The 12,535-nt window shown below is 39.8% G+C and overlaps 1 protein-coding gene across 3 annotated transcripts in view; it reads right to left on the bottom strand.

Moving 5' to 3' along the window:
• Positions 1-4,124: 4,124 nt before the first annotated feature.
• LOC122668973 (sister chromatid cohesion 1 protein 4-like) overlaps positions 4,125-12,535 on the bottom strand; it is a 42,215-nt gene continuing 33,804 nt past the window's right edge. For all 3 annotated transcript variants that reach the window (XM_043865577.1, XM_043865578.1, XM_043865579.1), the window contains 2 exons: positions 12,368-12,497; positions 4,125-4,541 (listed from right to left, as the gene is read on the bottom strand). In XM_043865577.1, coding sequence (XP_043721512.1) covers positions 4,443-4,541; positions 12,368-12,497 — 229 coding nt within the window. In that variant the 3' untranslated portion in view covers positions 4,125-4,442. The remainder of the gene's footprint in view (positions 4,542-12,367; positions 12,498-12,535) is intronic.

Raw genomic sequence — 12,535 nt, 5'->3', positions numbered from 1 at the left:
ATGTTTAAATGAAACAAGAGAGAATATATTGAAGCACAGAAATCAAGTCCACATAGATGTCACCTAATTTTTCACTGTTTGCTTTCCTTGCAGGTTCTATGAGCTAACTTAAAAATCAAATAACATTGGGAATAAAGTTCAAGGTCAGCCCTCAAACTGATTGGAATTGTAAATAGGTTGCTGCTTCCGAATAGTAGTTGGTGAGAATCTCCATTCTTTTCGGATTCCTGGTTTGCCGTTTTGATTCCCTTTAATTCAGCTTCAATGGCACTGCAACAGTGTCCTGATCCAAGTCTAGCATAGATTTCAGCTGTGCTTGGAAAAAAGAGAACCCACCATCCATATTGGCTAGAGGATATGTTAAAACTATCATCAGAGATGTTCACAACATGCCATTGTAAAAGGTTGGCAATGGATAAATTAGTTGTATATGAGACTTCAGATTCTTAATGGGTTGTAGGGTTTGTTAAGGTCTCACAAGTTGTACGAATCGGGTGTTTATCCCTTATTGATAAGCTGGGAGATAATAACATTCCTTGCACTAAGACTTTGGTGGATACAATATGCAAATCTTTAGTTCTAACACCAAGTGTAGATGTTGCCCGGCCAGATCCTTTTGGAACATGGACCGAAGAGGTGGAGTGCCACAAGGACTCCTGGCAATACTTGAAGTGTCACGAAACTCGGCCCCACTGATAGAACGATATTATCCGCTTTGACAAGTGGGCATCATGACTTTAAAACGCATCATACCAAGTAAGGGAAACAAGCATATATGCATATTCCATGACACATCCCCAGACGATGTGGGATTTTTCGTAATTCTACAATACTTACAAAGAGGACATTCCTCATTCAATGAAGACCTGATTTTTTTTCCCAAGAAAGCTCTAGTAGGGAATATATCATGCAAGTCTTTCCAAAGGAACAGAGTAAATTTTGGCCTTGGGAAATCTTCCATATCTCCTTCCAAATAAAACTGGCCATGGTATGGTTGGTCTATCTTAAGGCAAGTAGACCATTGTATGCTTGCTTGGTCGACAAATCCCCTAATTAAGTACATATGCAGACCAGTTTGTCAAGGGCCCCCATGCATTGGTAGGTGAATTTTTTAGAATGGACTGGGCAACCTCTGTAGGAAAGAGAGTACTCACAAATGGGACATTCCATTCCCTACTTGGAGGAATCAGTCATAAATCTGACTGTACTGAGCTCTATGTGGGATATAACTTGGTATTAGGAAAAGGATTGGAAAATATAGAGATCCAGGGAGGGTCTGTATATTGATATGATCACATGATTCTACAATCCAACATACCCATTTTTGAAGATAGATTTGATCTTTCCAAACTCTTCCAAGTCCAACTTGGACTTGACCGATAACATGCCGATATTCACTCAATTTTGACCGGCATCTAAATAGGGAGTGCCTTAGATACCTTGTACTGAAGAACAGCTCACTTTTCTGAAAATCAATACATTGGCCCAGATAACACCTTGTGAGAACAATGATTTTTCCTCTTAGGAAACATCCTTGATGATCTCTGTGTCTTTCACTCTATTGTAATTAGGAAAAAGAAACTCTGTGGCATCTGCTTCTCTCGTGTGAGTTCTCTAAATGTGTTTAGATTGGGGGATGCTTGGCCTCCAAACAGAATCTCCCATGGGTAACTTACTCTTTGACCTGTGCATCACCATATTTAATTTTCAATATGACTTTGATTTACTTGATCTACAGTGGTTTTTTAGCCTGGACTAATCGGAATCAAGTAATTTTTCATCATAAAAAAAAATCCAATCCAGTTGCAATCTTGCAGAATGTATTTCGATGGACTTTAGACCTGTCCATTAACACCTTTGATTCCCAGGTCTAACTCTTTTAATGAGGAAGGCAGTGGATCTTTTTGATAGCCTAACGCAGTGATCTACGTAGGAGCGGCTTTTGACGCCTGTTCGACTGAAGCTGGTTAGGCGTTCAGTTTATTTTTGTTGGTTTTAGTTCTGGGTGTGTACAGATGACAAGATAGAAGCAGAAAAATCAGATGTCTTGCTAAAGGAATCTTAGTCGTGGAGCAAAAGATGTATGAGGTGGTGCATGCTGAAACTGATTCTCTTTAAGTTGCTCCTAAACATTTCAGTGTTCTGTAATAAGTTTAAACAATTTAAGTTGAGATGTTGTGAGAAAAGTTTAATTAGGAGATTAGCGTTTCTGGCTAAGACCAGAAGATTAAATATGGATGTGGCCAATGATATAGAAGTGGGGATACTGTTGTCTATTTCTAGTTAATTTTAATTGTTTTTTTTTTCCATTAAAAAAAAATTCGGTCCTTTTTGCAATTCCCATTTTCCAAATTTCTATTTTCAGCTTCTTTATTGGAGAGTCGGTTCAGGTTGTGATATCAAAATCTGGTCTAACCCTTGGATACCAACAACTCAATGATTTCAAAATCAAAACCCCTTCTTCTGTGCAATCTGTGAATGTTTATACTTTAGTATCTGAACTTATAGAGTCCTCTAGAAATTGGAATTTACAACTTATCTATTTCTTGTTGAGATGAACTTTTTTGTCCATTCTCCATATCTAGGGTCCTTAATACCAAGACTGCAGCATCTTGTCTTACTAAGATACACTCTCACCATACACCTCAACCCCCCACCTTATTGACCAAATGTTTGGAATTTTATTTGAAAGCTAAATGTGCATAAGTACAAAATTTTTATTTATCAAAATGTTGTCATGATGGTTTACTTACAAGGGTTAATATAAATAGGCTTTTTTAAATTGATACACCATTTGTTTTTTGTCAGTTGACGGCTGGCCTTGGTGCAACAGTAAATGTTGCTCCATTGTGACCAAGTGGTCACGGGTTCAAGTCTAGAAACAGCCTCTCTACGAAAGCAGAGGTAAGGCAATGTATATTATGTCCCTCCCCAGACCCTGCAGTGGCAGTGGCGGGAGCCTCGTGCACTGGTTATGCCCTTTTTGTTTTTTGTCAGTTAGCTAATGAATCTTACTGACATTTGTTTTTTGGGTTTTTTTTTCCTTAAAGAAAATGGTTTGATAGTATTCTTGGAATTATAATAGGACTTCTTCGAGCAAGTTCAGTTCAGGACTTAATAGGTGTTTTGTTGACGAATACAGAACATACTAAATCAGATATTAAATACATTTGATCAATAGGTTCTATAATCATGTATTTTATTTGGTATGAAAGGAATCTAGTTCCAAACAGAAATGAGCAACCCAATCCCTATAGAATTCTGTCCAACATTAACAGATGCATCATGAATCATCCTGAATCACCTATAACCCTTGAGTTCCAAAGTTTAAGCTCACAAGAAGGTTATTCATTCCTTACATATGGAAGTTTTAAGATGAGAATTATGTTTTTTTTTCATTTGATTTTAGATATGTAAAATCTACAGATGAAGCAGAAAGACAAGCTATTGACCAAGGATTACAATAAGCGACAGGACAGGGGCATCAAGCACATAGTAGTATGGACTGATTTTGCTCAACTGGTGCTATGGCTGAAAAAGGAGACCGTCTCCCATCTTTTTTAATGTCATCTTGTTAAACATGATCTTACTAGCATTGTAACTAGCTCCGTAGCATCATCATCTATTTGATGAAAATATATATGTTACAAATAAATTTTAAAATACATTACAGTATCTTGGAACATAAGTGATTCAAGGTAATGCAGCACTTGAATCACATTGAGCATCAAATTCTAATCCCAAAATCAAGATATACATACTTGAATCAGCCTTACTTAACTTGCACAAGTACAATCTCCTCGTTTATTAATACAATATCTTGGAACATAAGTGGACAGTGCAAGGCATGACCTTGCACTGTCAATCCACAGCACATTGCAGTTGATTTAGATTAGAAGAGTTCAACAACTGCAATGATGTTTCCTCCCTCCATAAGAATACGGATGGACAGTGCAAGGCATGACCTTTCAAGTGAATAGAGACCGGAAAATGCACCATTGTGTTTACATAATAAAACTAGATAGATTCACTCAATAATCACAACTATAAAAATTAAAGAGCAAAGGCATTTCATGCATAGATACCATCCACTGAATAAGCTTCTAGGCCTGTGCAGGCAAAGGAAAATAACAATATACAACTAAATATATGACTAAACAACCATGACAGTGTTAAGTTTTAGAATGCCCAGTTAAATATTGCCTTCAATGGCAGGCAAAATAATTTTACAACATATTTACATATGGGTACAATCAGTGAATACATTAACCCCCGACCCCAACCTATGCTAAATTTATCAGTAGAAAACCCAGAGCTCAGAACAAAAAAGAATACAACAGCTGAGAGGACAGATGATCCAGAGGGTCGAGCATGTGTAGTAGAATACAGAGGTATGTGCTAGCTACTTTTCTAAAGCCCCTTTTTTTTTTTTACAGAGGTTATTAGAAGTTTGCTTTCATGAGCTTTCCTCTAGGCTTAATATTGATGCCCGCAAATGCATTCTCTTGTTCAACATGGACATAGTCCCTTGTTTTAAGAACCTGTGAAGAAACAACACATGCACCACAATACAATTTGAGCATCAAATTCTAACCATGAAACTAAAACTTCGATTTTTGCTTCCTGACAAAAAAACATAATCGAACTTGAAAAAATGTTTTCCTTCGACAGGGAGAAAGCATGGATTAGTAGCAACTGGATTATAACCAATGTGGGGATGAGGCAGAAGATCTATCATACTCATGACCCTGCCAAAAGGGTGTGGTCTTAGAGAAACACCAAAGGAGTGCTAAATATGGGCCTCATAATGGGCCTTCTCATGGGCCATGAAAGAGTGAATCATAGCTCTCTTTGGATTCCTAGGATTTTCATCTAGTTACAAAAATGAAAAACAAAGTTCAGCAGACATAGTTTAATATTCATTTTAAATTAATCAGTAGTATGCTAAGTCCACAATTTCGTATTCCTCTCTTGCTCAACAGGTTCTATAGTTTAAGACATTAGCCTACTTCCAATTCAGATCTACGTTGATGTCGAGAGTGAAACTACCAACTACAAGTAACATTTGGCACTTACAATCATGGTTTCAAAATTGGAATAAGCCTTGGTGAATCAGTCAATTCTGCTCATCATACATGGAGGCAAATCCTAATTATGACAGTTCTCCACACCAAAAAAGAAATGTACTGGCCAAGCAATGCATTTTTTACCATTACTCCCTTTGGTCTCCAAAAACACAGAAATACAAGGAGACTTGCCATTTTGGCCGAGTCTATAACATTCTGGAGTAAATCTCCAAAGTTCATATCTTGAGTAAATCTCCAACAATCTGCACCCTCCCCCCTCTCCCAACAATCTTGTGTTCTGAGGTGGAAGATCTGGATTCTGAGTTTTAATCCTTGCTTACAACAGTGTCATCAATCAGCCTGTTAATCCATCTTTAACCAGAATCATGTATCTATCTTTCTACCTGAATGCCCTGTAGCCAACTAAATCCATCTTTTTCCCTATTATTAAGCCATTATCCTCTCCCCCTTCTCTCTGAAGGGAAAACCATTACACACAGTGGATAAGTTGTTATTATGTGCTGCCATATATTACATTTAGATGGAGAGGAGTATGAAGAGGTTTCAGAATAGATCTCGCTCAATCAATCAGACTAGGGACTCAAGAGGTCCGGAATCGATTCAGTAGTCAAGTTGCAGCTTGCCATGATTCTCCAGTCAATAGACATTTGGTACATTCTTGGGAGATTCAAGTCCATTTTATTTCTGGTCCTAGGGTGATTATTTCAGTATCTTTTGTTTTTTCTTTTGTTTCCCCCTCCTCTTGTAGAGCTTTGCTCTTTGTGTATCTAGTGGCATTTTGATTCTTCTTTTGAATGAATTTTACATATGGATTATCTATGTTTTCTGAAAATCACCAGCAAAGATTTAAGTTGGGTTGTGTACAAACCATTATTTGTTGGTTGGGCAACACAATACACTCTAGAATATAACCCCACAATTCCATTAACATTTTGGCAATTAATCATGAGATCTAATTCGGTAGCTCAGAAGTAACCAATTCCCTACATAGGTACCAATCCCATGTGTTAAGAATTATCGTTTTATGTTTAGCATATTCTGGGGGTATTTTAGTCTTGTTTTATGTTTTCTAGTTAGTTCTATTGACTTAAGGGTATTTTGGGGAGATTGGTTGTATTTAAATTTATTGCTGAGATTATAAATAATATCCCCCTCCCCACGATTTGAAATTAATCAAATCGTGAGGGAGTTTTAACCTCTCAATCGATCTCTTCCTTCTCCTTCTCTTTTGTTCTCTATTTTCTTCTTCTTCTTCTTCTTTGTTCTCCACTGATTAGCCTAGGGTTCTGTTCTGTTACATGGTATCAGAGCCCTAAGTCTGATCCACAGTCCTTAGTATTGCGGTTTTGAAGGCTCCTCCTTCCCCTTGCTCCCTTACCGTGGTCCACAGCAACCAAATGCTGTCTACTCTTGTCTGAACCCTAGTCATACACTAATGAAGGACTAGGGTTCCCTGATATGTTGAAGATTGATCGTGTTTTGCATCTGCTGCTGTCCAAGTTTACTGCAGATTGAAGTGATGGTTATTTACATCTGAGAAATTGATTTCTCAAAACCCTGCGCAATCGATTTTTCTCATCTCCTGGGATTTCTTCTTCACATCTGCTGCCGGTTTGGGGACCTTTATTCCCTTTTATTTTACACCAATAACTGATCGAATATTGGGCTGTTTTAGCCTCCTGCAGATTGTCGACTTTTACCCTAATCTGGGTTTTTGCTGGAATCGATTCTGTGCCTTATTCCCCTTTATTGCTGGCTGTCTCTGCTCTCTATCTATCCCAGGAATTGGTTCACAATTTTATTTGCTCTACTGGCTGATTCTAAGCCTCCTACGGACAACTTCTATATTCAGATTACCACCATTAAATTAAATGGTGCCTCCAACTACCTCCTTTGGTCTCAAGCCTTTGAAGTTTACGTTACTGTTCGCCGGAAGATGTAGTATCTCACTATGACACCACCAGATCCTGCTGATGACAAATATGATGATTGGAAGGCAGAAAATGCAACCCTTCTATGTTGGCTTTGGAATAGCATGGAGCCTTCCATTGCCTCTAATGTTATGTTTCATAAAACTGCCAAGGGAGTTTGGGAAGAACTCAAGGAGAGGTATTCTCAAGATACCAATCTGTCCCGAATTTATGATTTGTATGAGAAGTTTTTCTCTTTCAAGCAAGAAGGAAAGTCTCTTGGCAAATATTATAGTTCCCTGAAGGGGATGTGGGAAGAACTCAATGTGTACCAGCCTATATCTACTGATGCTTCTGTGATTAAAGCCCAACGATCTGAATTTTTGGTTGCTAAATTTCTCTCTGGAGTGGACTCTGATCTTCAATCTGTCAAAAGCCAATTATTGGCTGGTGAGAAGATTCCATCTATGAATGAAGCATATTGTCGCATTCAGAGAGCTGTTTCCCCTACGGTGGTGAAATTTGATTCAGCCCCTATTTCCAAAGATAATTCTGCCCTCTTCACTTCTACTGGAGGGCGTGGTCGTGGTGGTGGTACCTCTTCTCGAGGTCGTGGTTCTGGATCTGGTCGTGGTCGTGGTCGTGGGGCTGGTTCTAATGGTCGTGGAACTGGTTCTCACCTTGCTGGTTCGTCTTCTGGTGATAGTGGTTCTCGGTGGTGCTCTCATTGTGGTCATCCTAACCACACTATTGATAAATGTTGGCTGAAACATGGTAAACCACAATGGGCGCGAGAGCAGTTTGCAAATGCTGCAGTTTCTGATGGAGTAGCTGATTTTGTGCATCCTCCTGACACTACACATGGGTCTTCCACCGATAGTGGTAGTTCCTCTAATGACCTGGTCTCTCAGCTCTTACAACGCGTTCAGCAACTTGAGGCATCTTCATCTACATCTACAGCTGTTCTTGCTCACCCAAGTACAACTACTGCATGTCTTGCCTCCTCACCTTCTCCGTGGGTCATTGACTCCGGTGCCTCCTCCCACATGACTGGTAAGCCTAATTTGTTTTCATCATTTACCCAGTCTGCTGTCCCATCTCGGATTTCTATTGCCGATGGGTCCTTTATACCTGTTACTGGTCATGGGGACATCCCCTTATCTTCTGTTTTTTCTTTATCTGATGTTCTTCATGTACCTAAGCTTCCTCTTAATCTTCTATCTGTCATAGTTATCAAGGCGTCGCCATGGCGTCCAGGCTCCTTGGTCGCCTTGGGCGTCATGGCGGGCACCTTGCCGCCATGGCCGCCTTCCCGCCTTGATAACTATGCTATCTGTTAGTCAATTAACTAAGACCTTGAATTGTTCTATAACCTTTCATCCTTCTCATTGTGTCATTCAGGATCTTGCAACAAAGACGACGATTGGTGGCAGGAATGAGAAGGGTGGCCTCTATTATTTTGATTTGGCATCTACTTCTACGGCAGCGGTTGCTACTTCTTCTAGTGTGTCTCCTTTACATTGGCATTATCGGCTAGGACATCCTTCATTATCCAAGCTGTGTCATCTTGTTCCTAGATGCAAATCTGTCTCCCGCATTGAGTGTGAAGCTTGTGAGCTTGGCAAGCATCATCGTACTGTGTTTCCTTTGAGTCCAGAATCTAGGAGTACTTCTTTATTTCAGTTAGTTCATTCTGATATTTGGGGTCCTTGTAGGGTCAAGAGTCAGTTAGGTTTTTCTTATTTTGTTAGTTTTATTGATGATCATTCTCGTATGACATGACTGTACCTCTTGAAGGATCGATCTGAATTTGTATCTACTTTCAAACAATTTTTTAATGAAATTCAGGTTCAATTTGGTGTTCATTTGAAAATTTTGCGCACTGACAATGCCCCAGAAATAGTCCAACGTGAGGTTTCCTCCTTTTGTTCTGACAATGGTATCCTTCATCAAACTAGTTGCTCATACACACCACAGTAAAATGGTGTGGCAAAGCGCAAAAACCGCCATTTGTTAGACATTACTAGGTCATTGATGTTTCATATGAATGTCCCTAAGTTCTATTGGGCAGATGCAGTATTAATAGCTTGTTTCTTAATTAATCGTATGCCTTCCTCTGTTCTTAATAATCAAATTCCTTTTAATATTGTTTTTCTTGACCAGGCTGTTTTCTCTCTTCCTCCTCGTGTCTTTGGTTGCCAATGCTTTGTTCATGTGCTTCACCCTGGTCTTGACAAACTATCTCCTAGGGCCATCAAGTGTTTGTTCCTTGGCTATTCTCGTACCCAGAAGGGTTACAGGTGTTTTGATCCCGTCTCTCGCCAGCAGTTTGTTTCTGCTAATGTTACCTTTTTTGAAAACTCTCCTTATTTTGTTGGCTCTTTTGTTGACCTTGGTCTTGAGTTTGATACTGGTGGTGGCGGTAGTGTTATTGCTACCCCTGTTCCTCCTCTCCCATTAGTTGCGAATCTTGATTCCACCAATGTTAAGGTCTACACACGCCGTGCCCAACAGCAGCCGCCATCATTGCCATCTCAAACGATTGTGGCTGCCCCTCCACCGCCACCAGCCGACTCCTTGCCTGCGGATCCCACTTTAGCCACGGATGATCTCCCCATTGCAAAGAGAAAAGGTACTCGTACTTGCACTCAGAATCCTCTTTACCCATTGGTTAATTATGTTTCTGTTTCTCATCTTCCACTCCATTATCGTGCTTTTGCTGCTGCATTACATTCTACTTTTATTCCCACCTCTTATACGTCTGCCTTGTCCTACCCTGGGTGGAAACATGCTATGGATGTGGAAATGGATGCCTTGGTTTCTCGTAAGACTTGGTTATTGGTTGATCTACCACCTGGTAAAGATCTTGTTCGGTGTCATTGGGTGTACACAGTTAAGTACAATCCCGATGGCACTGTGGAGCGGCTCAAGGTCCGTTTGGTTGCCAAGGGGTTTACACAGACCTATGGGGTCGACTACTTCGAGACCTTCTCTCCTGTTGCGAGGTTAAATTCTGTCCATATTTTGCTTTCCTTGGCAGTCAACCTTGACTAGCCTCTTTTTCAGATGGATGTGAAGAATGCTTTCTTTTATGGTGATCTCCAGGAGGAAATCTACATGGAGCAACCTCCTGGTTATGTTGCTCAGGGGGAGGATAGTGTCCGGGTTTGTCGCCTTCATAAGGCAATTTATGGACTGAAACAGTCTCCCCGTGCGTGGTTTGATAAATTCAGCAGTGTTGTGGCTGGTTGGTTTTCTCAGTGTTATTCTGACCACTCTATCTTTGTTAGGCGTCAGGGGTCTAACGTGGTCATCTTAGTAGTCTATGTCGACGACATCATTGTTACCGGTAGTGATGCTTCTGGAATTGCACAGGTGAAGACGTATTTGCATGATAACTTCCAGATCAAGGATTTGGGTAATCTCAGGTACTTTCTTGGTATTGAGGTTGTTCGCAGTTCTCGAGGTCTTAGCTTATCTCAGAGGAAGTATGTCCTTGATTTACTTGATGAAACAGGAATGTTGGGTTGCAAACCTATTGATACTCCTATGGGTCCCCATGCTAAGTTTGGTACTTCTGCTAATGACAAGGAATTTAGTGACATCAGTACCGACGCCTGGTCGGTAAACTTATCTATCTTACGGTTACTCGTCCCGATATTTCCTTTGTTGTGGGTGTTGTTAGTCAGTTCATGCAGACACCTAAGCAAATACATTGGGAATCTGCTTGTCGAATTTTACGCTACCTCAAGGGTGCTCCAGGTAAGGAGTTGGTTTATTGTCGCCATGGTCATACCAGCATTGTTGGGTTCTCTGATGCTGATTGGGCTGGTTCTGATGGCGATAGAAGATCGACTACAGGTTATTGTACTTTCTTTGGAGGTAATCTGGTTACTTGGAAGAGCAAGAAGCAGACCACTGTTGCTCATTCCAGTGCAAAGGCTGAGTACAGAGCTATGGCTCATACAGCTGCAGAATTGATGTGGGTTCGTTCTTTTGCTCATGAGCTTGGTTATTCTAGTAATCAGCCCATGGAGATGTACTGTGATAACCAAGCTGCCATCTATATTGCCAACAACCCCGTTTTTCATGAACGAACCAAGCACATTGAAGTTGACTGTCATTTTGTTCGAGATGCTGTCCAGAAGAAGCTGATTACTACCCCTTTTGTTCGTTCCCAGTTTCAGCTTGGAGATATGTTTACGAAGGCTCTATTTCGACCTCAGTTCTTGAGTGGTTGTTCCAAGCTAGATCTTGGTGATGTCTACGCTCTAGCTTGAGGGGGAGTGTTAAGAATTATCGTTTTATGTTTAGCATATTCTGGGGGTATTTTAGTCTTGTTTTATGTTTTCTAGTTAGTTCTATTGACTTAAGGGTATTTTGGGGAGATTGGTTGTATTTAAATTTATTGCTGAGATTATAAATAATATCCCCCTCCCCACGATTTGAAATTAATCAAATCGTGAGGGAGTTTTAACCTCTTAATCGATCTCTTCCTTCTCCTTCTCTTTTGTTCTCTATTTTCTTCTTCTTCTTCTTTGTTCTCCACTGATTAGCCTAGGGTTCTGTTCTGTTACACCATGGATAGTGCAGTAAAAAGTGTTTCACACGCAATGAAGCATTTGGTTAGAAGCATCCAGGTTAAAATGGCATTACAGTTAGTTAGCATTTTAAACACATGCATCGAAAGCAAAGTGGAGAACATTGGTTACCACTATAGAAAGTTAAGTTGTTACTGTGGCGACCAGAGTTGGAGAATACAAGATAATGTAATTTACTGCATAGAGATCTCCTAATTTAGTATGGAAATGTAATACAATTTAAAAGAAATATTTTGTTATTTGTAAGTCCTCCACAACTTGCATGTCTTAATTCACAATGATTACTTTGCGATGCAAACCCTCCGTCTCAGCTGGCTGAAACCAACTGCTGTACCAAAAAATGATTCTAACCGATGAAGAAACTTGAATTCCAAACATAAGATATCCCTGATCTAAGTATCACAGTGAATTCATGTATCCTAGGTAGCCCATTTTGGTTAACTTGTCCTACTTACATGTTAGGGTTAACACTTGTATCCATTTGATTTTCTTTCCACCCTCAATAAACTATCATCACTATGAGGCATGTCTTGGCAGCTAACATACAGCAACTAGAGGCCAAGATGGAGTGATGGACAGATCTTTTTATCTTTTATTATCTATTTTTAACATTCTCACCCTGGTGGGGAGACATATTTTTGGAATAATCAAAGGATCCTCTTATACTAGTGTAGTAATGCACCAGGAACAAGTAGGAAGGAATAGAAATTACAATGCAATTAATAGTTCAAAACTTGATCAAGTTACGAAAGAGATTTTGTCAACTTACCAAAGTCTCAAAAAACATCCTGGCTGCTTCCTTCCTTGTTTTACCAGCCAAGAGGTTGTCCATATGAACAACTTTTCTTTCATGGCGAGCATCATTATCAAACATGGTTTGGAGATACCTTGCAACAGCCCTATTGGAAAAGGTATACAGGAAATCAACTTCAGAAAA

Source organism: Telopea speciosissima, chromosome 7, assembly GCF_018873765.1.
Source record: "Telopea speciosissima isolate NSW1024214 ecotype Mountain lineage chromosome 7, Tspe_v1, whole genome shotgun sequence".
In the NCBI taxonomy this organism is placed as follows: Eukaryota; Viridiplantae; Streptophyta; class Magnoliopsida; order Proteales; family Proteaceae; genus Telopea; species Telopea speciosissima.
The sequence above is the reverse complement of the archived record's forward strand: the minus strand, read 5'-3'. Positions and strand labels throughout refer to the sequence as shown.